This window comes from Chenopodium album, chromosome 4 (genome assembly GCF_948465745.1).
Source record: "Chenopodium album chromosome 4, dcCheAlbu1.1, whole genome shotgun sequence".
NCBI classification, from domain to species: domain Eukaryota; kingdom Viridiplantae; phylum Streptophyta; class Magnoliopsida; order Caryophyllales; family Amaranthaceae; genus Chenopodium; species Chenopodium album.
The window spans coordinates 68,747,033-68,774,927 of NC_137837.1; the positions used below are offsets into that span (position 1 = coordinate 68,747,033).

Here is a 27,895-nt window from a genome sequence, read left to right on the forward strand (position 1 = left end):
ATAAGGCTTGAAATTATTCCCTACAGAAAGCTAGTATTTATTATGTACAATGCTTATACATTGTGTATTATTTATTGTACATTAGGCTTGTTCAGTTCAACCTCATATTATTTCATGTACTATTTTTATATGTGAAAATTTCATTCTATCCTTTTCTATTCTTAGTTTTACAATTGACCATGGCAGAAAATGATAACAATATATTTTCTAACCAATCTTCTATGTTTCAAAAACGTAACATGCAATCTGAGCTTCAGCTTCTTGAACTTAGAGAAGCTAATTTACAGGGCCAATTAGCAGATGTAAGAGCCATTCATTTTGATGTGGAAAAGAGAATTGTGAAGATATAAAGGCAAGTGGCTGAAGTGTCAATCGAAATTGTAGAAATGAAAAGCTGTAATGAAGGGAAAAGAGCTAGAAAGAACAATAAAGAAATCCCTGATGATACTGTGGTTATGATTGAGTTAGGTCAAACTCAAACCTGCAAAAATGAAATGGCTACCACTATTAGTATATATGATGTTGCTAAAGATCATGTGGCACTTAAATAAAGTGAGGATGCTGAGAAGATTGAAAATGAAAAGGGTAAAAGTAATGTGATGTCAGGTAATGTTTACTGGTTTTGGTGATAGGTAATGGTAAATAAAATAGTTAGGCTGGCTAGCTAGGAGCAGTTTAAATGGTTGCTTTTGTTGTAATACTAAATTGTTTAAATTTATGAAATGCAAATTTATTTTACTGCAAATTAGTTTACTATTTCAGTGATAATGATACAAGGCCTTCAATCTGATTTCAAATGAGCAAACAACTTAAAAGAAGAAGTTTTAAAAAAAGAAAGACTTACTGGTTTTTTTTTCTTGTGGCTTCTTCAATTTTTGGTTTCTTCTACTACCTTGTGCACTTGTTTCACCTATTTCTTTGTACGGCCAAAGAAAAATAGCACAAGAACAACAACAGCAAAACTACATAAACATAGCAAGGCATGTATTCTTGTGGCAAAGAAAAAATAAAAGCACCTTACGGAAACAGGTGGCTATTCCATAGCTGTAATTGTTCGCTGACGCTTGCTAGACCGTGGATTTTCAGGAGGTTTTTTATACAACATACACCGGCCTGAGAAGGTGCTTCCAGTATTTGTCTTCCTAGCCTGTGCCTTGTTGGTTGCAGCTGCATCAGCAGCCAAAATCTGTGGTTTTGTAAACGAACACTGTGTTATTCAAATGCAGAGCTAAATAACCTAATCAGGTGGAACTTGCCTCATTTAGTTCTCTGTGTAATGAAAGCGAAAATAAGAATAACAAACAAACACCTCATAGAAGCAGGGGTATGAGACATAGTCTGTAATGCCTGTAAACATTTGCTAATCCGAGTCTTTTGAAGAGGATTTTTTGGAAGTAAAGCATGATATGTACGTATATCATCAAAGCAAATTTTTGTAACAAACAGAAATACTCTGTAGCTTTATGGTCCTATCTAAACTATAAGTTATTGCAGATAGCTTAGTGAACAAATACAATGGAAAAAGGAACTCGTATTTACGCATGATAGTGATATAAGATTGGGCTAATGACAGCAAAGAAGTTGCGAATAAGCGCTGCAGGAAGGTTCAGGATAAACGTAATGGTGTTACTATGCATTTGCAGCTAGTATAACCTGCCAAGGGAATAAATGGATACTGGTCAAATTGCAACGTTTTTTTTGCCTTGAACCAGTAACCAAGTAAATCAATCCAGCACAAATTAGTGCCTAGCCATGGTGTGCATATAAGAAAACACACTTAACCGCACAGTTGGAAATGAACATATCCTGGGTACCAAAAAAAAAAAAAAGGCAAGAAATTAATACTTCATTAATCAAGTTCAAAAGGCTGGAATACATTATATTCTGCTAATTTAGCATTTCTTGCCAATGTCACTAACACATAGAGTAGTACAAAACAAGCTGAAACATAAGCAATAATAAGTTGATATGCCATAACTAAAGTCCTAACACAAACATAGGAAACTGAACACTGAAGACAGCAAAACAAGTTCCTATGCGACTCCACTTTGACCACTAATCAAACTTCCTACGCTTAAAGAAGATATCCAACTCAGGTGGGACTGGTAATGGCTTCCAACTGAGGCGATCACCAAAAGATAGCCTAGCTCTTGCCTTGTGAGGTGGAGGTGGAGGTGGAGGAAGAGTAGGTGTTGGAATCATGTGCGCATTAGACTTAGGCGTTACGCAGCCGTCCTCGCCTAAAAAAGGAGCTAAGTGCAAAGCACCCTGAACCCCCGGCACACGTTATTTAGCTGCTGAGTAGCTCTCCCTAGCTAAGGAACACTTAATGCCAGCATAAACCCCATTGCCATAGTTCATATCCACTATGTCAAGGTTGTATGCAGTGCACAGAAAATCTACAACCCTCCTAGCAACATCTTGTTAGGTAGCCTTGGAGTCAGCGCGAACAGTGCTGAAAATGCACTCTATTCCAGTAGCAATTGAAGGAGCGTAAACTGTAAGCCACGAAATAAATTTAGCTGGCCCGAGCTTGAAGGTGTCAACTGCTGAAACACGTGCTTTAGTCTCCACAATCAGAGTGTGCAAGAGATCCATGTAGCCAATGCACACATATTTCTTGCAGCGCTTTTGGTTTGGTACATCTGGCGACTTGACTGGCACCTCCCCTGCCTCCCTTTCCATTGATTCAAGCTCAATGTGTTTCATCTAATACAGAATTTCACAGCGTTGGAGCTTGCTAATTTTCTTAGAAGTCAAGTCTTCAACCTGAATGTTATATTTCATCCGAAGGGAACGAACAACATTTTCAGCGGCTCTCTCACGTGATTACCCAACTGTTTTAGCTGGACCACCTTCATACACATAGGGCCCCAAATCTGGTCAGTCTCCATGACAAGTTTCACAGCATTCTTTCTCACGTCAACCAAATAGTAAGACGGAGGAGGGAGTTTCGGGTATTCAACAACTTGTTGAAGAAGGCAGGAAAAAGAAATAGAAACTTTTCGAGTTTCAGACCTAGCCACCTGTGTGCATACCTACAACATAAGAAAGGTGCTTATGTAGCTAACCTTGGTTGAAGGCCATCTAATAACCTGAGCTACGTGTGGAAGGGAGCGAAAAATATGTTGTAGGAAGACATAGACAGATGCTAGACTCAATCTATGTCACATGACAAAGCACAACTACATAAGCAAAGACACACACTTATAACACATGTAATTACATCACATATGAATAACAAAGCCATTGAAGAACATGCAACTAATTACCAGCAAGGTACTGTAGGCATCTAAACAGAACACACCTCATTTAAAATAGCAAAGTAGCTACCTTATATTAACTAATATAAGTAGCTTATTAAGGCATGCAACATATAATGTACAAAACAACAAATCAACATAGCTACCCTTAAGAAAAGGTCTACAAAAGAATTTCATACAAAGTAATCAAACTAACTTACTAAGGCATATAACTTATAATATAGATAACACAACAAAGTCACCAAACAATAACTAAAAGAAGCCAAACCAGCACATAACAGAATCAACAAAGTAACATAGTTCACCATAAGGAAATACATACAGCAGTATCTGCACCTCCACCCATTGCAAGCTCATAACTCTGCAATATAAATGGCAAAAACAAAAAGGAATATTCAATACCTTCACCAAAAACTGATCCCTTGAAGACTCACAATTTTATGATTTATTATTGGTAACCAAAAGCTCAAAACTAGAGTTTAAGCAAAACCCATGTAACCAATTCCAGACTTCACACTCACTCTAAACCAAACAATATCAAAAACATAGTTTAACAAAACACAACCAGGTTAATTAGCCAATCAATTTAGTAAAACAGATGTAACTAAATCTTTACTTCACAATTGGTGTAGACCAAACAAACAACAAAATGTTGTTCAGTAAATCGCACCGAGTTAATTAGGATATCAAGATTTTAAAATAATAATTAGGCAGTAAACATATCAGTGATTTAGCAAATTTAAGTCCAGTGACATAATGTATGTACATAAGCCATGAGGACAAGAATCAATCTAACCATGGCAAGTGAAGTTAAAGAATTTATTATTGTGTGCATGATTCTGAGCAAATCCTTCAAGCAAGTTCATAAATGTTCTATGTTCATGTTTAGTAATATTAAAGTATATTTATCTAGAGGTGTGTTGTTGTTAACTTTAGCACTGAGAACTTTATCTAAATTCACATTACCTCTAATGTAACCTCCATGGAACTGTGGTGTGTATTTTTGTAATGAGGAAAACCAAATGAACTCTCTTGTATTTATACAAATACAAAACAGTAGACAAAGCAAGTCAAAACAAACTAAGCTAAAACACAACATGTAATTGAATGGACCTTGTACATTTTTCAATAAAAATCTATCTAATGACAAACCTGAAGATCCTATTATCAGTAAGCACATGGTAAAGAAGAGGAGCGTTTTTACCCATTATGAACAGTGACAGACCGATGGGTAATTAGGTGCTTCATCCAAAAGCAAGCAATTAGACCCTCTGAAACCACTGGGCCAAAGACTGAGCTGTGGGTTGTATAAGGTAAGCAGCTCTAAAAACAAAAAACTGTGACAAAGACCAAAACCAAAATTTAAAAGTAGTAATTAACACCCAAAATACAATGGATTATCACTTAGCATATCTCTACCATCTAATCTAACTCACAAATAGGAAGAATGTAACAACTAATAAGCCTATAAAGCACCAAATTTTAGGATTAGACTCATACTTAATTCAAAATAACAACCAATCAATTAAAACCCAAAAGCATCGCCTAGCATCTCTTCCCTAAAAATAAATTAATCCCCTTGGATTATGATCTTCACAAAGAACATGTAAAATCCATTTAATCACAAACTTTAGCAGCCTATTATCAGTAAAGAAGCAGCCAATCCCACTTCCCAAAACATGAGCAGAGGTTATAAGAAGAGGAACACTCTTACCCATCATGCGCAGCAGTAGACCAACAGGTAATTAGGTGATTCATCATAAAAAAAAAAAAAAAAACAAGCCGTTTGGTCCTCCCAAATCCATTGGTCCAAAGACTGAGCTGTTGAAAAACCCACAAAAGTGTGTATCAAACTAAGTTGTATAAAGTAATTATCTCAACAAGCAAATAACTGAAATTAGTTGCCATTCAATTCATTAATAATTGCCAATAAATATAATTAGCTCAAAATTAAAGTACCAATTTCTAAGGCCGAATTTATAGATACTTCAGAAGCGAGGACTAAGAAGTGTAGCAATTACCAGTTTGTAGCATGATCGAGCATCGAATTGGTGCATCTGCAATCAGAAATGATGGGAAAATAGCTTTAAATTCCTAAATATTGCTACATGTTCAGCTTCTTAATAGTCAACCATTAATAAGCTTTGCAGAAATAAGTGATTTAATTTCCCACATTGTCGAAGTGAGTGAAAAAGAAGCTAATTATTAGATATTCATACACGTGGTCAGCCACCCCTACACGTGGTCAGTGAATGCCTCAATGATACATGTGGTCATGATATGTCTATTTTATATAGTGATTTACCCCCATCTATTGGTCATAATTAGGAGTATTTTTGGCTCTTTAGAGCCATTTTTATTGCTAATGTGTGCTTTCTAGTGTTTTCGTAGTTTTGGTAGCGTTTTGTAGGAAATTGCATATTTGGAGCTTTTTCCCGGGATTATTTGAAGCAACTACGAGCATTGGAGGATCACGACCATCTTTCATAGCCCAAGGCCGGTTAGAGTCAGCAAACCGGTGATCAAAGGCTCAACATATGAGAAGTCGAGGCATTAGACCGAGAGATCAATCCCCAAAGAAGAAATCCGGATTGGGCTAAAGAATTGAAGCCCAATCATTAGTCCAAGTTTGCCCAAATAGCCTCGCCCGATCGGGTGAGCCCTCGCCGAGGCGCACCCGAACGGGCGGGGCGGATGACCAAAGAAGCTGCTTCTCGCCCTACCTCGCGCCCGACCGGACGTGAGAGATACATCATGGAAGAAAAAGGCGGGCCCGGCTAGGCGAAGCTCCGCCCGACCGGGCGTGTGTCTTGAAGTTTGATTTTGATGATTTTACTTAGTTTCTAATTAGGATTTTTAGAAGCTTTGTATAAATACGTTCTTAGTTGTTTGATACAATTGTCTCTTCTTTTAGCTAAATCTCTCTTTCATTAGTTTAATTTTCTCTTAAGCTTAAACTTCTCTCTTGTTTCTCTCTCTAAAACTCTTGGTTTAATTCAATTCATTATTTCCGTTAACTTTGGTAACAATTTCTTTCCTTTTTATTTCAGTAATTTATTTGCTTTTGCTCATCATGTTTTGCTTAATTGCTTTGATTAGTTTAGATTTAATTATGTGTGAGTAGATTATTTTCTGGGGTTGTGGGGATCCATAAATAATATGAAGCGGTAATTTATCATTGTTGTCAATGCTTGATTAATTTCCTATTGATTGATTTAATGTTATGCAATTAGATTAGGCCTAGTTAAATTATGTGAGTTTTGCAATATTGATTCGAGATTCGACAGATGAGAATTGATGTTTAGGCTTAGTTTCAATAGGCGAGTTAATTTATAAATGGTTAAGTCAAGATTAAAAAGATGCGATTTAATACCAGTAGATTAATTTTGTGATTGTAATACATAGCGAAAGCCCTTTATGATATGATTAATAAATGCATTGATTATTTTGTTTTACCCTGGAATATTATTTATTGGTGAACCTATACTCAAAGCTTTATTTATTTGATTTTCTCCTAAAACTTTAATCTTCGTAGTTTAATTCTTTTCATATCAATAAATTGGTTACCTAATAATTTAGATTATTTAATTTAGTTAAGAATAAATTGACTCGTTTTCCTGTAGTTCGACCCTACTTCCCTATCTGCTTTACTTAGAAAACTTAGGAATTACTTTTGATAAGGTGATACGACTTTAGCCTTTCAGGTCAGTGAATGCCTCAATGCTGCACATGGGTTTTTTTGGGGGTAAATCAGGAAGACCACTGTAGATAAGGAAAAGCATGAACAAATGCAGGTGTAATATAGGAAGAACACTGTTCATAAGTTGTCCCCTTTTTTAAGTGTCTTGGTGCTTTTTAGGTTAAGGGTAAATGAAACAAGGAAAAGTGAACAGAAGTAAGAGAAGAGGAGTTGAGGCAATTTTAAAGGAGAGAGCAAGTTAAGTGTACAGTAAGAGTTACGTTCGTCATAAATGCTTGCTAATGTAGGTTACCATGCAACTACTAACTGTACCTTCGGGTTACAATGTAGAAAGTCATATATGCAAGGGCACACCGTAGAAAAATGAGACTTGAAAGGTCACTATATAGAAAAACCCTTTATATTTTGAATTTACATATTAAAACAAATCCAATAAGATTTCACACTATTTCATTATGTAAAAATCACAGAAGAAAACCTAAGGAGAGTGTGAATAATGGAAAAGTCAAAATTTAACTAGTGGCCCATATAGCTGAAAAGAATCAATGGAATTTCTATTACAAATGACTAAACTAGTATTAGTTGTAATTTAATTGATGCAGCATCTATAAGAGTCACCTCATAATTTTCACAAGCATAAAACTTTATAACCCATCACATGGACATGATATGATGAATGTCTGAGTAAGTGCAAAAAATTCATAAAGCATATATTATGGTTAATAATACTCTCTATTTTATTTACAAATAATTAATGGCCCCTTTCTGGGATTTTAAAATGTAAATTTAGTTCACTTGCAGAATGCAAATACATTCCATTATTTATGTACACATACTGACAGCTAAGATACCATAAGGTCTGCATCATAAAACTTAGTCTATCTGAATCTAGCCATGTCTAATCAGCATCCTGATTACTGGAGGCTTTAGAACAGTCCTCTTTGCGAAAATGTGACCGGAGTCCTATCCAGCATTGATAGTAATCGTTGTCGAGGAAGGGTGACTCAAGAGCCCAAGTGCAAACTCGAGGAATTAGATATGATTCAAACATGAATGCCAGGGTATCAGTAATTTTGTACGGTCCTGCATTCTCCCCACATGCAACAGTTGCCTGGAAGACATACAAAGTTGTTAAGCTAAATGATGGGCAATAATAGCAGACTGATACATTATCTATCCAAAACTAAGTGCATTCAATCATAAAATCACCCAACTGTAGAAGAACATTTATGTTTAACCTAACAAGTAAAGACTGAAAGAAAATAATAACAGGAAATTACGAGGACATAATCTCATGGACGGAAGTTGTTCAGTCAACTAACGACATACGTACATACCTCATAAGTCTTGGTATCAGGACCATGTGGAGTCATGCAGCTATGCAGGCTTGAACCACCCGGGATAAACCCATCAGCCTTTGCCTTCATGTGGTTCAATAAAATTGTCGATATGAAAGACGTGAGCACATAAGATTAGTGAGATATAACAGCCCAGAACAGACATAATAAAAAGTAAAGAACTTGAATATTCATTTTAGGAATGAAAGAGTAACAAGGAAAGACCCCTTCTAAACAAATATGAGTAAGATTCAGTACAAAAATCAATGGGCAATAAAATAGTAGCCAACTAGGGTAATATTTGTCAAAAAAAAAAACTAGGGTATTAAACTGAAGCCTGTAGCCAACGACTTTTGAATGTAGGACACCATATTTATACTTGTTCATAACAATCTCCCATTCAAATGTAAATTCACACTCCCCCTTCAGTGACAAAAGTTTGAACAAGGCACCCAAATCCTAAACATAACTCCTAGGAAGAGGCTAGAACTAGTGGTGTGAGGTAAATCTCTTAGGTCATCATCAATAAAAGGGCCCTAGAGGCACAAGCCCAACAAAAACTACGTCCATGGTGTGAAAAAATACAGGTATATCACTTTTTTGACATGGTGGGGAAACAAGGGAGAGTGACAAGCCATAAATCCAAAACCAAAACTGACTGAAGTTCCATTACGAAACAAATGAATAGGAGTAGGAAAACAGGGTTAACTGAAGGCTAGCCTTCAACTTTCAGTGCAGAACTACATACTGAATTCAATTAATATGAGCCACAGCTAAATTTTCTACTATAAACTTTTTTGCTCTCACAAGCTTCCATTACTTGGGTTTTCATAATCAGGACAGTATATGCAGCATACTGAACCAGTTGAGAACCTAATAGAGTAAAGATATTAAGATATAGTGTGAACTGGAGAGTTAATACCTCATAATTACCATATATCAGTCCCATAAACTCGCTCATACAATTGCGATGATAATAAGGAGGGCGAAATGTGTGTTCCGCAACCAGCCATCTAGGAGGGAAAATGACAAAATCAAGTAAAGCCACACCAGGCTTATCTGTTGGGGCAGTAAGCACTGCAATGCAAGAACAAGGCAACCAAATTGAGGTTAAAATTGGACTCATAGAAGTAGCTTGAGAGTTGAAACATTAAGAAAAGTGTACAATGGAAGAAATAGTTACCAACCTGTATTTACTGATGGGTCCCCGTGATCCACCAATACAGTATTATAGGGACAGAACTTGCTCAAATCATACTACAAGCAGAGCGTGTCAGTAATGTGAAATATAACCAGCTCAAGATATCAATTACTTTGCATAATCATAACACAGCGTTAAGCCAGAAATTCTTAGCTCATAGTTTCGATGGTGCACGCATACAATATCATATATACAAAATAATAACCCACCTTATATGGGACATAGTTTCCATGCCAGGCAACTACATTGAAGGGAGAAAAATCCTGTTTGGCAGTAAATAATTCCCCACCATATTTTTGAACAATTATGTAATTTGGATAGGGAGTTTCCTCAAAACAAGCAACGGGAACAAGGAAATCTCTTGCAGCAGCTAGACCATTGGCACCTACAAGCAAACAAAAATGCCAAAGCTTTGATGGTACCTAATCTTCAAATGTATATAGGTGCACGGTTTTTCACCAATATCATAAAGCTTTAATACCTATAGGGCCTAGATCTGGAAGCTGGAAATGTGTCCCAAATATCTCAGAAACATAACCTCGTGATGGACCATCAGGCAAGTTGACAGCAAAACGAAATCCTTGAGGCACTACAGCAACTTCACCAGGAATAACTTCCAATCTTCCACACTCCGTCATGATCCATAGCCCTGGTAAGTACATAAACTCTTAAAAGTTGCACCTCAATGATATTTTGAAAGCACCAAGGAAATTAATGATGTGTAACAGAAGACACCTTTGTTTTCCATAATTCATCTCACTTCAATGAATATAGAATGTTCATTCTTCAAATCCTAAGAAACCCTAAGCAGGTTTTTTCTTGATAAAAACTGACTTAAAATAACTGAAACGTCTCTGGACAAGCATCTATAATACAGCAATAAAGCATGATTTAGGCTTTGTTTTTTCCCCTGAAATTACATTTTTCTTAAATATATCTAAGCAATTTTTTCCTCAATTTATTGTCCAATATATGAGCTATTTTTAGTAACAGGTGAAACTAACAGCCATTATTATATCGGAAATTTTCCTAGCATAATTTTTTGAGGCAAAAACAACAAGACCTTAATGTAATATGATCATGTGTGAACCGCACATCAAACAATGATGCATGAACAGAGAAAAGTTTTTTTTAAAAAAAAAAAAAGGCACGCACTCCCTTTCTGAGGAACGAATAAGAAGTCTCCGTCAGCATTGCAGAAGGCACAGTTATCCATTGATTTGTTAGCAGTGTACCTACATAAGCAATTGCAATCTTGAGGCTTTGTTCTCCACTCACCAAAATAGATAAAACAAAATTGATGCTGTATGTTCTCAGAAATCCACATCTCGTTACTAAATATCAGCATTTTATGGTTCACTGGCATGAGTACTAGCTGAATCTACCCATGAGATGAACAAACTTGGAAAACGAGTCAGATAAGTAGATAACATTACATCATTAACAAAAACATGGGTGAAAACACTTTGATGATATCTTTTGACAATAGAAAACAGCCTTTTAAATTTCAATACTGTATAAGATGTTCATGAAAAGTTTTAGCACTTACAACCCTTTGTATAGGACACTTCTTACATACAGCCTTGTTACGAAAAATATTATTACAGCTCTAAAAGAAATTTCACGTAGTTTTGATGTTTGATATTTCATTTAATATGACCAATAATTCAATAAACAGGATTAAGTGGCAGGATAAACAATTATAACAACATTTACTAGCACCAAACCACCAACCATTTAAAAATGCCAAAAGGTATCAAGTTTAATTAACTTGTGTGATTTTAGAGTCGTAAATTACATAATTTTTAACATTCTGTAGTTGCTGAAGTGACCTATACAGGCTGACTTATTTCCAAAAATCTTAAACTTAATGTTTCTTTGTCAATACAATGTGACATTCTTAAGCTCTAATGTAAGTGAAAGTGCTGATAAATTTTAAAGCCCAAAAAGAATGCAAAAACTATTGTTTCCACTTGGTTCTCTGAAGTATACACAGATGCTAACACTTAGTGATCCTAATCAGCAATTGAGTATTATAATAAGATACCACAAGTAAAAACAAATGGCATTGAAATTTACCACCTTCACCCACACTTATGTACTGTGTTTTTCTATCATATAATTGTAATAAGGCAAAGGGGCTTGCAAACAAGAAATTTGGAGCTTTACAGACAAAATGACTGAAAGGAAGCAAATTACTAAATAAAGAGAAGAACGTGGAAAATGCTATAATTTTTAAAAATACCAATTACATGTGAACTGCATATCCATGACGGAGATAGGAACTGCCTGCACCACAGATAGTTTGCAAACCATCAACAAAATCTGTTGGTTCTTCAGGAATATCTATAGGCTTCCACCGTAGTTGTGTTGGATTAGCAGAGCTGTTAGACTGGTTGAAATCTGCAATAAGTTTCTCATTGCCAGGGACACGAGGTTTAAAGGGCTCATGTGTAACTGATGGTTTGATGCGATACAACCAACTGCCAAAGATATAATTTACTCTCAGTTCATGTCTATTACCAAAACAATCAAACGAGGATAAAGCATAGCATTGTTTTAGTAGGCAGAGACGCAGAGTACTTGAAAAAAAATACTGCTCAGTTAGCACGCACACACGATTGATCCTTTATCCACGCACAATTCACCACTATGACAAAAATAGTCATGCTATGCCTCACTAAGCATGAAACACATTATTAGATAAAACATCCAGAAATATGAAATTTAATTAGTTTAGAGCTATTAGAGGTGTTAGGCAAGGAGGCATAAGAGTATTAGGCTGAAATGTTTTTGTACCATTGTACCAAACTTTTCCCTTAACCAAAACCAACAACTTGATATCAATTACGAAGTACGAAAAAAGTAATTGCAAACTATAATGTTGTTTTATAGTTTTCAACAAATTTGATGATTTGCCAAACATTTCTAATAAATTAGTAGCTAATAACCTTTTAAATAAACTTTATTTTCAGCTTTCTGCTTGTCTTTTAAAGTTTACCTAACTACTATACAGAACCTTTGAGGTCCCAAATATTCAAATTCAATCTCAACAATCAAATAAGTTCATATTTCTAGGACAGAACAAGTAATAAAACAATAAGCATATAAGATTATAGGAAATGTGAAAAAACTTGAACATAACTTAGTTCATAAAAGAGTCTCACCATTGAAGCTTAAAACTAATCACAAAAGAATTTCTTTACTCAAATTAAGAACCACTCATAACGATGATCTTAATTCTTAAAGCTTATCATGCAAAACTTTACAAGAGATTTTTTTGTTTTCATGAATCACAAATATTAATACCAACTGTCTCTATTTGAAATTCCCAACAATTAATACACTATTCATATACTTCTTTCATTTCAAACTAACGGACACGTTTTGCCTTTTGACACGATTTACAAACTCTTCTTTGCCTAATTTTTGTAATCTGTAAAAGAAAAAACATGTTCATCAGAAATCTTGTTAATTTTAAGATATATTTTCAATTTTGTATAACTTTAAATATTGATAATCATACACATTTACGCTTGAATCTAGACAAACACGACAAAAGAAACGTATTGAAATATAATACTAACACTAATCACATATTTTAAAATTTTCAATATCATATACATGTAAAAACCAAATTCAACACGTAACATGTTGGATTAAGCTGGTTGGACATAACTAGTAGAGTTGCAACCGATTTTCACTTATTTTAATCAGGAAAACAATCGCAAAGATCAATAGTCAAAGTTATGCATTAACAATTAACCGGCTTTATAATCAAATTACAGCAATTTTAATGAAACATACAAAACATTTCATAGAAAGTAATCAAAGATTGAAAAAGAGGTAATTAAAAAGAAAATTAGGACAACACCTTCGAAGATTAAGCTTTCGAGGAGCAGTGAAGGAAGTGCCGGAAATTTGCTCGGCGTATAAACCAAAGGGGCAAATAAGAGGGTTGTTCTGTCCTTGTGGCAGAGCTCCGGCGATGGCTTCCGACGAAAAGTGGTTTCCAAACCCAGAAAGGTAATCTAAATCCGCCGGAAAATCGAGACACTCCGCCGTTTTAATCACCTCTGACGCCATTGTTTTTTCCTGCGGAAGGCGATGATGTTTCAATCTGAGTCAACACTCAACAGAGAGAGTGATGAATATACAAAGTATCAAAGTATTTTTGTTGGTAAGTCAAATGGGTGACTCTTAATATTAATCTTGTTGGATGTTGTAGATTTGTTTCGATTTAGGCTTTTGAATATTTTGTTTTATTGAGTATCAAAGTACTTCGGATAACAGAGTACTTAAAATTGTTATAATATTGTACTTGTTATTGAATATTCCCTCCGTTTTTAAATACTTGTTCCATTTCTCCATGTGTGGAATTTCAGCAGAAATTGGAAAAAGTACACATGGAGGTAGTGGGGTAGTTGAGAAAATAAAAAATTATAAAAACAAAAGTAGTGGAAGAATAGGAGGAGAGGCAGTATTATGATGGGTCCATTAAATGTGACTATGTGAGTAATGAATTAAATACAAAAACGGCCTGAAAATAAAAGCGGAACAGGTACTTAAAAATGGGGGGAGTAATATTTAATGCAAGACTCTTTTGTTTATTTTAGGCAAAGAAAAGGAATCGTTCATTAATGAGTGGACAAATTGTCCATAAGATTATAAGGACATAAGGTATTACATAGGTTTTGCAAGACTTGAGCTTGTGGACTGTTAGTTTTCAAAATATATATATATATATATATATATATATATATATATATATATATATATATATATACTTCCTCTGTTTTTTTTTAAATGCATCACTTTTCTTTTAAGGTGTTTTTTTTTTAAATGCACCACTATATTTTATCTTTTCTCTCTCTTATTTTAAACTTCACTTAAATTATTTTATCATTTATCTCTCTTCCATGGTCCCCACTTATATAATAAAAATATTTACATTCCTCACATTCTTTCTCTTTCATGGTCCCATCTAACTTTTACTATAATAAATTATTCACCCACTCACAATATTATATTATCTTCCTAAAACTCTGCGCATCACCAAGTGATGCAAATAAAAAAAAAACTGATTACTCCATCCGTTTTTAAATACTTGCTCCATTTCTCCATACGCAGAGTTTTAGGATAAATTGGAGAAAGTAATAAAATATGGAGGTAGTGGGGTAGTTGAGAAAATAAAAAATGTAAAAAGCAAAAATAGTGGAAGAATAGGAAGAGAGAGTATTATGTTGGGTTAAGGATGTCAGTGGGACGGGTCACATAGGAGACCCGCCCCAATGGGGCGGGGATGGGTCTCGGTTTGGCGGGTGGTGGGGCGGGGATGGGGATTAAAACCATACCCGCCATGGGTGATGGGGCGGGGGTGGATTTTAAGTTGTACCCGCCCCATCCCCACTCCGCCCCACCCGCCCCCACTTCGTACCCGCCCCATCCCCACTCCGCCCCACCCGCCCCCACTTCGTACCCGCCCCATCCCCACCCCATACCCACATCTATATATCTTTTAAAGCAAAATTACATAATTTTATTCTATTTATAAAATAATTACATGAAATACAATATTAGTTATAATACTTTGTACGACACTTATATTATAACAAAAAAAATGTGTATAGAATGTTTTATTTTATAATTCGCATTAATTATGTAAGATTGTGTATTAAAGATACAGATATTAGGTGAATCTTGGGTGAGGATTAGGCGGGTTTTTGGTGGGGATTAGGTGGGGATGGATATCCAAGTGGGGGTGGGGCGGGGATGGTTTTGGAGCTGTACCCGGTGGGGTGGGGATGGGGATGAAAATTGAACCCGCCGCGGGGATGGGGATGAAAATATTAGGTGGGGATGGGGATGGGAAGACCAACATCCACCCCGCCCCGCCCCATTGACATCCCTATGTTGGGTCCACTAAGTCTGAAAATTGAATTTAATATTGTAAAAGCTTTCTAAAAAAGGAAATTGAGCAAGTATTTAAAAACGGCCGAAAAAGAAAAGTGGAGCAAGTATTTAAAATTGGAGGGAGTATATAAAAGCCAATAAAATATAAAATGAAAAGGATGAGTATTACTAATGTAATGTACTAATGTATCATCAAAATGTATTGAAAATGTCAAATGTGGGTTGGGCTTTATTTACGTAAATTACGATGTGTTTTTTTTGGTGGTAGCAGACTAGCAGTGTTATGTTCCGTGAAGTTAAGAAATTGCTCTTCTCGTTGATATTTATCCATTCTATTTCTATCCTCATTCAAACAAAAAATAGATAACAAGTTACAAGACGAAAACGTCGTATGTATTGTTGTTTAGCTTCCAATTGAGTACCGTGGTATAAGTCACATTTCGCACTATAAGTCTATAATCCCCGCCCACCAGGCCCACAAGGCCACAATATTTGGCAACCTCAATTCAACCTCAATTCCATATTTCAATACAAAATTTAGCATATTTAGCATATAGCCGTATAATCCTTATCTTATTGGTAATGTTTATATCTTAGAGTCATGATGTTATACGGTCAAACCCCACTAAAAGCACTTTGGGGTGGGGATTCTCTTACCCTTCCCCCACCCAATGTCCAAAGTGTATGCCCGCTAATTTGAGTCGGAAAGATCTGTCAATTTTCAGCCCGACTCGAACCCAACCCGTTTTTGTAGGTCTTGGACATTTTTTGGACCTGTAACCCGATTTAATCTAAATCCGTTTGATTGGTAAATTTGTAGTTCAAACCCCACCTGTCGACCTGATTTTATGGAAAGCCTTTATTTAAAAATTAATATTAGTTTATTGATTGAGTTTGATCATTTGTCTACCCTCGGACATTCATTTCATCTCTTTCTTATTTATGTATCTCATATAACTCTTGCTCAACTCCCCACCAGTCACCTCTTACATCAATAACAACACTAATTGAATCCACATAACCCACACATCACCGTCATGCCATTAATTAACATGTTTACTGATATTATGTCAAAAGAGATTACAGAGGTTTTTCAGTGCAGCATACCACATGGTGCGGCACGGGTTACTTGTATTTTAAGGTTACTTGTATTCTGGGGTTACTTGTAGGGTGTTACTTGTATTCTGGGGTTACTTGTATTATCAGGTTACTTATATGGGTTACTTGTATCGCGGGGTTACTTGTATCCTGAGTAACTCTTACAAGTAACTCCAAACAAAAATCTCATACCAAACCAGTAATACCCTACAAGTAACCCCTGATCAAAACCGATAACACGCATACAAGTAACCCTAGAATAATACAAGTAACACTTATAAGTAACCTCTGACAAAACCAGTAACACCCTACAAGTAACCCCGACCAAAACCCGTAACACCCATACAAGTAACCCCAGAATACAAGTAACACCTACAAGTAACCCCTGACAAAAGCAGTAACACCCTACAAGTAACCCCGACCAAAACCAGTAACACCCATATAAGTAACCCTAAAATATAAGTAACACCTATAAGTAACCTCTGACAAAACCAGTAACACCCTACAAGTAACCCCGACCAAAACCAGTAACACACATACAAGTAACCCTAGAATACAAGTAACACATACAAGTAACCCCTGACAAAACCTGTAAGACTCTACAAGTAACCCCTGACAAAACCAGTAACACTCTACAAGTAACCCCGACCAAAACCAGTAACACCTATACAAGTAACCCCAAAATACAAGTAACACCTGACAAAACCAGTAACACCCTACAAGTAACCCTTGCCGCACCATGTGACCAGCCACATACAAAAATTTGTAAAGAGATTATACTACACACATTAATGTTGGCCTCCTTAAATTTTTGGGTGTTTAAAAGTTTTATTTTTAATTTATTTTCATTTTTTTTAGTTAGAAATTGATGTGCTTTAATGAAATGGTGATCGATTTTAAATTATGTAGCATGTAATTGCTAATTAAAAATAATATGGTGAAAATGTTCAATTAAAAAAAATCAGAAATTACTAAAAAAAAAAAGTAAAAATTAGCCAAAAAAATTAAATACTTCGTACTAAATTGTTCCAAACCCGTTGGATTGACCCGAACCCAAAATTTTGGGTCAGGGTTGAGCATTTCTCTACCCGAAATAACCCGTAACTTGGAGTAACCCGACCTGACAGACCCGATTGACAGGTCTACATGTAATGCAAAAAACTATTTACTATACTTTGTAATACAATATTAAAAATATCAAATACGGAGCATCTAACTGCAAACCACTTATAACAAAATTGACTTTTCAACAATCTAAACCAATTATCAAGCATGTTATATATATATATATATATATATATATATATATATATATATATATATATATATATATATATATATTGTTAAAGATTGAAATTACAGTACTACGGGAAAGATTGTCTTCCTGAATTCTCGTTGTTTAGGCTATTAATTTCGAGAAGAAAAACAAAAAGGCAAAATGAATACGATGTCATGATCAGTCGATCCAATAAGTACGACTATACAAGAGACTCTTAACAAAGGAATGTAATGAAATCAAGAGAACTAATAGGCTGTTACCTCAATATAGGGCATTATTTGATATAACTAACACCCCCACCACAAAATCAGTGTAAATCAAAGATATTATTACTGTTAACGTACAAGCATGTCTAATACTACAAGTAAAGTAATAACGTAGGATATTATTTACTAGCTACCTTTATTTGGCTTAAAGTATAGCTATGAAAACTTAATAACCAATTAACCACCCTTGATAATCCAAATGTAATGGCAATGCACCAAATATTACATACGCTGTACAACCTCGTATAATTTAGAGCATGCATGTTAGTCCTAATGTCCTATTCATGTGAAAACTTTGTTCTACTTTGAGTCTTTTCTACTTATGAAGACAAATTATTTTACTTTGAGTGAGTAACAAGTCAGTTTTTTAACCATCAGTTGCTCTAATTAGTTGACTTAGCTTTAATCATGATTTTGATCCTGATATGCATGTTCTCAGTGAAAGAAGTACAATTTCTTTGTAAATCATGCTATTTAATCATGTTGATTTGGTTCATGTAATTTCTGAATTTAGAATCACAAGCAATAAGGTAATGATTTTTTATGATTCAGTTTTCGGTTTGGAAGAGATGGTTACTTTGACAAGTGAGTCGAATAATGTATTTGTCGTGCTTTATTAATGTAATCCTAAAGAAAATGTTGTATATCCAACGTTCAATCTAAAATATATTAAGTTGGAACAACTACCTTATTAGACATAGCTGATTTAATTAATTGTTTTTTTTTTTCTTTTTGATGAGATGATTTAATTAATTGTTGGTACAATGGTGCTTGAACAACCAAAATCATTGTGCTAACTTAACTTAATCCACCTGTATACTTAATGATGTGCGTAGACGTGTAGTTTATTTCCTCAATGATGATGATTAGTTATAAGATTTTTCTAAAAAATAATGATATTACCATTGATTCTCCTTTGAATGCACAAGACATGCCAACTACTAATTGACTTTCAACAATTTTTGAAACCTGCAATTAATTTTTCATCCACATAAAACTTCACACTTTGTTAAACTTCTATACAATTATCATCTTGCATTATAATATTGGATCCTTAGTGTTTCGCATCATTCACATGTATACGGTGCGAGTTAGTTTTTCTAAGTCTGTCTACTTGCTCTTATGAAAATAGTGTTCAACGCCAATAAAATTCTGGAAAATTTTCACTGCTTATCAAATGCATTCTGTAAACATGTCTAAGCTATTATTAGTACTGTATGTCTGTAGATAGTACTCCGTATAAGACGAGCAAACACAAATTACCATAAGCAGAGAAGGAACATAAAACCAATTAAGCATATCCCTCTGTACTTCAATAATCTGGCCTCTTCAAAGTTCTGAAATGAATATAAATGTATACTTTGAATGATTTTCACAAAACCATGGCTTTCTGTGAGAACTTTACAAAATTTCCTGTGCGATGAGATAAACATCTCGATTATCTTACAGCTGGATCAGGCAGAACAGCAACCAACCTTTTTCACTTCAGATACATCATCCTTACCGATATCAATGGTTTGACCCTTTGGCAAGGCAGTTGGGTCACCCCCAACATCAAGTGCTTTGCGGCAGACAACATGATATACTTGGGTGAGGACTTCACTAAATGCGTTTTCAACGTTCAAAGATTCAAGAGCAGAGGTCTCCATGAAGAAGAGGTTCTCTCTTTCTGCAAAGGCCTTGGCATCCTCAGTGGCAACAGCACGCAAGTGCCTCAAATCTGCCTTGTTTGCCACGAGCATTATCACGATGCTGGAATCTGTATGATCTCGCAATTCCTTTAACCATCTCTCAATGTTCTCAAATGTTACATGCCTGGTAACATCATAGACCAATAGAGCACCAACAGCCCCTCTGTAGTATGCACTAGTGATAGCACGGTACCTTCAATTACCAACATGAGGAAAGGAGTGACCATTATTTAGAGATTAATGACAACCAATGCAAAAAAAACTTTGAGTAAAGACGAATATTTAACGACACCTTAAGAGAAGGAAACAGCTACGAAAAACTAAAATTTTAAACAAGAGAAGCCAGCATATTACGCCTATTTTATGATTCAGTGTATATTTTCATGAATTGATGGACAAAGTTTGACACAAAATGTATATTTTAACAAACGGAAACACAAAAGATAATCACTATAATGTTGACAGCCTAAGAAAATTTACTGTAAAAATAGGAAATGCTTGATCAACAAATTACAGTTAAGTTCTTAAACTTGACACCCAATCCTTGACTACCCAAATACAGTAAGGAATAAGGATGAGCAGCATTAGACAGATATTGTCATAATTAATACTTATCATCACATAAACAGATATTTATTGATCCTTTTTACAGGACAAGGACCTTAACCAGACCAAACTTTCAAAGTTCAATAAAAAATAAACAACAAAAAATAATGTAATTCATACAAAGTACAATGAATAAAGCAACCTTTGAAAATATTTGTACCAAAATTGCTAGTTATGGTTTGAAATTTAATTCTAAAAATATAGCACCAATCCACTTCCAAGAATGAATTCTCATATAATGACCAAAGGTTCATAAGTATTGTCTCTTCCAAATGATATGTTATAAGATGAGTATGAATTAATGTTTCTTCCACTGATTAAACTCATCAAAAAGCATGCTGAGCTTGCATAACTAAAATCAGAACATGAGCCGATTCTACTGACTTCCAACCCTGAAAAGTTACTCTCTTGATATCATTCCTCATAACCGAACATATTCTTTCAGTGATCCTACCACCACTACTACTGCTACCATCTTAAGCAAGGACCTCCTTTCTTAGCAGCCTTATTGGCCCTTTATAGAACATCTTCATTCATGCAGCTTAGGATAATTCAACAATTTATCATCTCTTTGCAATATGTAAGTACAAAAATATAAGTTTATTTCTATTGTTGCGCCATACAAGTTTTCATATAATTTTCTTACACAAACATATACAGAGCTGGATATACTTACCCTCAAGACACTTAACGAGGATAATAAATGACACGAATTGTATCCTCCCAGATGGCTAAAACATAAAGCCATCATGCATACCAATATCAACACACTTCATTTCAGGCTAATATTATCATATAATTAGAAAACGTGACGCAACACAAAGCGAAAATGAACATCAAAATATACACATCAAATAGTCAAAAACTAGCAACATTACTCCTCTTCCCAACCCCCACAATTCTCCCATCCTTTTTAAGCGAAAACCACTCATTCAGAAAATCAAACAAAATCAACATTTGTCTAAGATTGATCCCTGAGCTCAACGATCAATGCCTCTCCACCAATCTGTGTATTCGATTATTCGAGCATTCCCCTTCTTTGCAATTAGCAAATTCAAATTATAGTCATGCATAAAAACTCATCATCCAGGGTCAGGTCAAAATATATCCAAATTTCAATTACAGCATCAAACAAAAAACAGGAAATGGCTAATCAATTAACTATTATCCACTTTCCAATCAAAATTAAGTCAAATGAAATAAACCTAATTCCAAAGAAATAGTCAACAGCTAATCAAAAATGCATAATTCAGCAACACCATTGACCAAAGACCATAAAATCGTAGAACTAGTCAAAAAAAATTCCAAAATGCACAAAATAAACACAAAATTAGGGCTCAAAAACAAACAATCCAAAGATCAATTATACAAAAAAACTGGAAAAAAAAAAATCAAAATGCATGCAAAATCACAAAACTAAATTACCTTTCCTGACCAGCAGTATCCCAAATCTGAGCTTTAACAATCTTATCATCAACATGAATGCTACGAGTAGCGAATTCGACGCCGATGGTTGATTTGGATTCAAGGTTAAACTCATTGCGGGTGAAACGAGAGAGAAGGTTGGATTTTCCGACGCCAGAATCGCCAATTAATACTACTTTGAACAAGTAATCGTAGTCGTCTTCTGCTCTGTAGGCCGCCATTATCGGGTGTTTCCGAGCTTTCTCTCTCCTCTGAAAATGGGGAGAATTTTCGAGGAAGAAGATGAAGAAGAAAAGGATTATGAAAATGTGTGAATTTTGAATATAGGAGGGTTTGTTTGGGTTTATTTATATTTGGGGGTTTTAATTAAAATTAAAATTAAGGGGAAGAGGAGAGAGGGAAAGAGGTGGGAAACAGAGAACTTGTGATAATTCGTGGGGTGGATGTAAGACTTTGTTAAGTTGTTCATATGGAATTTCTATTTCTCTCTCATCACGTGACTTCCTACATTTTTCACAAATTTTTTTTAAAAAAATTATGCCAATTTCATTTTATAATACGCTTATTGAACTAGGTGAATTAGACGAAACCCCAATTTATCTGCTTGATAAACAAAATTCGTTTATCAAATGGCAAAATAATAAATAAATCAACAATTTTTCCTAGTCGACATATTTGTTATCAAATCATCTATTGTGGGGTTTATTTTATTGTCAAAAATAATACAAATTTAAAAACAAGTCAAACTTTTGATTATTTCTAAATAATACAAACTTTATAGGGTATCCGCTTTAATCGAGATATTTTACTTGTAACCTTAATGAACGATTATACTTTATATATTTTTTTTGATAAATTCATATAATTTTTTTAAAAAACACTTTAACTCTTTAATTAACTCTTAATTAAACTTTCATAATGGTTAACCATTAAAGATAATTTACAAAAAAAATTATTAAAAAATAAAACATCTCCCGCCCACCAGCCAACGCTTCCACCTTCTTCCCTTTCTCCGGCGTTCTGTTGCGCCACTCTCTGCCCACCGGCGCTGGCGCGCCGGTCGCGCCCAGATCTCCCTCCCCCGGTGTCGGCGCTGGTGCCGACCCTTTCCCTTTTTCCCTGAACCATCAGCCCTCTACCCGAAACCCACGAAACTTCTCTCCCTGACCCACGAAACTCCTCTCTCTAACCCATGAAACTCCCTAAAACCCATCCCCCACCCTCAAAAAACCCTAACCGAACCTCCCTAATCGTCGGCGACAGTTTCGGTTAGGGTTCTAATGGTGATGGATTTTAGGGGATTTTGTGCGGTAAGGAAAGGGGAATCAGGGAGTGAGGAGGTTGCTGGTTTAGGAGGGAAAGGAAATGCACAAGGGGAGTACGATCAGCGTTGGCGCCGGAGTCCAGGGAGGGGAAAATGAGCGCTGCCGGCGGCCCGGCACCGGGAAAGGTGGCAGTGTGGCTTGTGGAGGAGTGGGTTTAATTTTTAAAAGATAAACAAAGATAAACTAATTAATTAAATAAATATATATACATATGATAATCTTTTAAAAATTAAAAACATTAAATAAATAAATAATCAAATTATATTGTCAAACAAATAAGATTATGACACATGTCATATGTAACCGGTTGATTAGGTTACAAAACATTTATAACCTGTTTTCAGCGGATACCCTATAAAGTTTGTATTTTTTAGAAATAATCAAAAGTATGACTTGTTTTTAGCGGACCGTTTAAAGTTTGTATTATTTTTGATAATTTCTCCTTTATTTTATAGTCATCAAGACTTTTTTGTAAATAAATCAACTATTATAGAGTCCACTTTTAATTAAAAAAAAAAAAAAAAAAAGTTGATTTATTTACAGTTTTGTCATTTGATAAACATATTTTGTTTATCAAGGAGATAAACTTGTATATGCTTGGTGAATTAGAAACTAATGCATAACTTAAAATGAGAACAAAGAGACAAACCTGAGCCATTAAATTATTGTAATTAGATGTTCTTCCTGCATTCAACGTCATTACAAATATTTTCATAATTTTTAAACTTTAAAAAATGTTGTTTATTTCTAAAGTGATTTCATGTACTTTTTGAATGGTTTTGCGCAATTTATATCTTACCCCTGGAGTATTTTGTGTTAGTTTAGATGAACTACTACGAGAGGGGGGTGAATAGTAGTAGGTTCCAATTGTGAAACTTATGCGGAAATTAAAACAAAACATAAAAGGCCATAGTAATTTAAAGAACACAACAAGATTTTACGAGGAAACCTTTCAGGGCCTAACTGGAAGTAAAACCTCGATCCTTCTCGGGACTTTCAAACAAACTCCACTATAATAGGCAACTCTCCTAGTACAACCTATTATTACAGACCTTTCTCACAAGTTCTACTAAGGACACTTGCTACCTGATATGAACATATCCTACCCGATCTGAGATCCACTCAGATTCCCTCAACACTACTCAAGTGCGTACACTCCGCTTCCTCACTGAAGCTTACTTACTGTGCTCTCATTACTATCACTTGAACTTTAGAGAAGACACACTCCTCCAATAAATTATCAAGAGTTCACAAACTCCCTAAAAACCAATTACAACACAAAGACTCACTCTAATGTATAAATGGAAAGCTACACATGAAACCCAAAATCAAAATGATAAAGCTTAAACCTTAAGCAAACTTACTCTTAAGCACTAAGTGGTTTTCACGCTTAAAACTCTCATTTTACTTCGCTGCATTAATTCTATATTTATAGAAGTTCCTCAGTTCATAAAGTAGGGTTTAGCAAAATGATAAGTTCAAACAGAAATTCATTCTTATCATTTCTAAACCAAAATCAAACAAATTTAATTTCATTTTTAGGAAAACCCTTTTTTTAATCAAATTCGTTTTAATTAAAAGATAAAGTTTTATGAAAAAAGATAAAACGGAGTAAATCAGATTTTAAAAGATAAAATCAAATAAAATACTTTTTCATAAACCTAAGCTTATCTTTTACGAATTACTTAGTATGCCAAGCTCTATCCGATTTCGAATAAGTTCCATGCATAACAACCAGATATATATTTACATCATCTTAGAAAAACAAACATATCTTTAATACAATCTAAGTTATGAAGTCCATCTTTTTCGGATGATATCTCAAGCTCTGCTCTGATCCTTGGTTGTTGAGGTTTGCCCCAGCATTACACCGAACCATGTCGTTACAACCCGTTGCAAAATTCCTGTTAGGAAACTCCTTGAAGTTCCATTTCTGGAACTCTTCTGTTGTCTTTACTAATCATTCTGGACCTTCTAAAGTTCCTCTGCTTCAGTTCCTACTTTAACTCCTAGAGTATACTAAACCTGCAAACATCAAAACACTAGAAAGTCCTCATTAGATAGAAGTTTGCTCAATCACAACCATCATCATCTATCAAAACTCATAAGGGTAAAAAATTTCCCCCTTTTTGATGATGACAAACTGAGCAAACTTCTGAGGATAATAAAGTAAAGCAAAAGGCTAGTTTTTTCATTTTTTCTTTTTATTAATATTTTTTAAGTAAATTAACAACGACAAAATGAAATAATAAAAAATAAAACAGAAAGAATAAAATGAATTCAGAGAAGAGAATAACCTTTGTTACTTACTCAACTGGAAATAGAATGACTTTGGCTTCCAAGTTTGCTCCTGCTTTTCCCCCTTTTGGCATTATCAAAAACCTGAATTTTCAAAGTTTTATTCATCTACTCACAGCCCACAAGCAATTCATCGAGTGTGGGAAGTTGGAAGCAGCGCTGACTAGCTCTCTTAAGCCAGTACTTTCACACAAATTAGCCTGTATTTTCTCAACAAGCAATGCATACATATATAGACAAAGTTCCAGAATATATAAGCATAAAAGCAAAACAACCATCCAAATTAATTAAAGTTATTACAAACCAAGATCCAAAATAACCAAAATCTAATCAAGTTGCAAAATCAAACCAAGTTCCCAAAAAAAAAAAAAAAAAAAAAAAAAAAAAAAAAAAAAAACATAACATTGTTCCATAATCCAGAAAGATCAAGATAGGCAGGGAATTTGGTTAGGGATAGCATGTAGACTGTGAAGGCTGGTCATGCTTCAAGAGTCTTGAGGATCTGCTCAAGGTTTGCTTTGATTTCTTCCTCCATCTTCTTTAGCTTGGCCTCCAAGGTTGAGACAATCTTCTAAAACTCCTTCCCCTGGTTCAGAATGCTTTTCTCTGTTGTCCTCATCCTCCCTATAACCTCTAGGATCTCTCCTTCCACTTACATGATTATGTTAAACAAATCATTGATCAGCTCTTCAGCTTTATCTTCCCTGTCACTGAGTTCCAAGGGCTCACTAGCATTAGATTTCACCTGAGTTCCAAATGAGACTCTTCGACTTTTCCTAACAGGCTCTCTCAGCTGGGAACTCTCCCCCTTTTTCTTGCTCTTCTTCGCATCATATTTTGCACACTTCCCATTGACAACCTCTAGATTTAATCCTCTTAGAGTATCCTCATTGATAATATTTTCTCCTTTTTCCTTCTTTCGGTCATAGAAGTCCACAAGCTTTACACCTAGATCCTCAAACACTGAAGCAAGGATAGCAGCATATCCCACCTTTATTTCCTTGTAAATACAGTGCTCTAGGTGTTGCATCATCAAGGCTGGAAAATTAATCTTAATCCTTTTTTATATGTATAAAATTAAGGCCATATCCAAATAACAGAGTTCATTTTTCTTTTGTGTTCTAGGAACTAAGGATTTTTTTTACAAGATTGAAGAATAATTTATGTAGAGGAGACAAGTCATTGTGGTTCATAACACTCACATCCTTCCTTCCACCTAAATAGCTAATTACTTCAGTCTTAGTGTGTCTTGCAACCTTAACATTTACTGCTCCTTTCATATAGGTGTCAAACCCCTCACAAGGAACCTGCAACAGTGTTCCTAGCCTTTTAGCATCAAATTCTATATCTACCTCATTGATGTTACTGAAACACATCCCTTCGTCAAACTCACATTCTTTGCAAAATTCATCCATAGCTAAAGGATATAAATAATTTTTAGCTTTCACCGAAAACAGAACTTCCCACACCTAAAATTTTATTAGGTCTAGGAATTCCAGAAAATTCACTTTTCTACACCAATCAAAATCTATTTTGTAGCCTACAACATACCTTTCAGCCTGCTTCCTCAAAGCTTTCTGATCATCGTCCCCCTCAGAGTCGTCCTTCTCCTTGAAATCTTCCCCCTTAGAAATAGCATCGACTTCCTCTATTTGTTCTTCGAGAGACTTCTCAGCTTTCTTCGCTTTTCTCTTTTTCCATGCATTGAGTTGGTCTATGACATTGGGTAAGCTTGCAGTTGAAGAGGTTTCGGTCTCTTCAACTTCTTTTGGCTTGTATTTTTTATTTATGAGGTGAGAGGTTTTGGAATATCGGGAATTACCATGGCAATTGGCTGTATAGTTGTTGGATCTTGTGTGGGCGAGTTTTCAATTTGGTCCTTAGGGTTTTGGTTTTCGGCTTCCATGGTTAGGGATGGTTTAGCTGTAAAATTATTTTTGTGGTTGAGAGAGAGTTTGAGGGATAATGTGATTTGACATGTGTGCTTGGGTGAGTATTAATAGTGGAGGTAGTTTTATGAGGCGGTGTGTGGAATGTGAAGAGATAGATTTTAGGACAATGTATTTAATTTGGTTTTGAAATAGTTATCTGAATGTGTAGGCGTCGCTCGAAGTGCGCCTACGTAAAAGCATGTGGTGAATATGCTTGGCACTCATAGGATGTGAGAATTGACATTATACGATTAGGGACAAGGAAAGTAGGGAGCCGCCAACAAGTTTTTAAGGAACTTATAAACCGTTCACGGATCATAAAAGGCAACCACGATAAAGGGACAACGAAGGCAACAACGATTGACCCGTGAAGGTTACACCCCAATCATAATCCATGAGATTACTAGCTCCATATGGTTCGGAACCACGAAAGGAGGATCGGGGATGATGGTACGAAGTGAGTCATGGAGTCACATTCGCCCGTATTGGCCTCTACTCGATTCTTATAGTGAAAAATGATTCCTGCGATCTCAAAGGCATACAAACAAAATATTCAATTTGC

The 27,895-nt window shown here is 35.1% G+C and overlaps 2 protein-coding genes across 2 annotated transcripts; both read right to left on the minus strand.

Annotated features, from left to right (window-relative positions):
- Positions 1-7,648: 7,648 nt before the first annotated feature.
- Positions 7,649-13,655, minus strand: LOC145627146 (homogentisate 1,2-dioxygenase-like). Its single transcript, XM_081679536.1, has 9 exons — positions 13,376-13,655; positions 11,754-11,984; positions 10,657-10,736; positions 9,983-10,150; positions 9,711-9,886; positions 9,488-9,557; positions 9,223-9,377; positions 8,301-8,384; positions 7,649-8,074 (listed from the first exon to the last, which is right to left on the minus strand). Exons 1-9 carry the CDS (start codon positions 13,585-13,587, stop codon positions 7,862-7,864), a joined length of 1,389 nt encoding a protein of 462 aa, XP_081535662.1. The 5' UTR covers positions 13,588-13,655; the 3' UTR covers positions 7,649-7,861.
- Positions 13,656-19,207: 5,552 nt separating this feature from the next.
- Positions 19,208-22,213, minus strand: LOC145629242 (ras-related protein Rab11B-like). The gene is made up of 2 exons (XM_081681788.1): positions 21,780-22,213; positions 19,208-19,941 (listed from the first exon to the last, which is right to left on the minus strand). Exons 1-2 carry the CDS (start codon positions 21,998-22,000, stop codon positions 19,512-19,514), a joined length of 651 nt encoding a protein of 216 aa, XP_081537914.1. The 5' UTR covers positions 22,001-22,213; the 3' UTR covers positions 19,208-19,511.
- Positions 22,214-27,895: the final 5,682 nt, after the last annotated feature.

What these genes read in the sequence shown, in the direction of transcription:
- LOC145627146 (XM_081679536.1), bottom strand. Translation starts at nt 13,587, where the DNA reads ATGGCGTCAGAGGTGATTAAAACGGCGGAGTGTCTCGATTTTCCGGCG. An exon ending in CGAAAGCTTAATCTTCGAAG is followed by an intron (nt 11,985 to 13,375) that starts GTGTTGTCCTAA and finishes TATCTTTGGCAG; the next exon opens with TTGGTTGTATCGCATCAAAC. An exon ending in ATTCGTTCCTCAGAAAGGGA is followed by an intron (nt 10,151 to 10,656) that starts GTGCGTGCCTTT and finishes TGTACTTACCAG; the next exon opens with GGCTATGGATCATGACGGAG.
- LOC145629242 (XM_081681788.1), bottom strand. Translation starts at nt 22,000, where the DNA reads ATGGCGGCCTACAGAGCAGAAGACGACTACGATTACTTGTTCAAAGTA. An exon ending in GATACTGCTGGTCAGGAAAG is followed by an intron (nt 19,942 to 21,779) that starts GTAATTTAGTTT and finishes TGGTAATTGAAG; the next exon opens with GTACCGTGCTATCACTAGTG.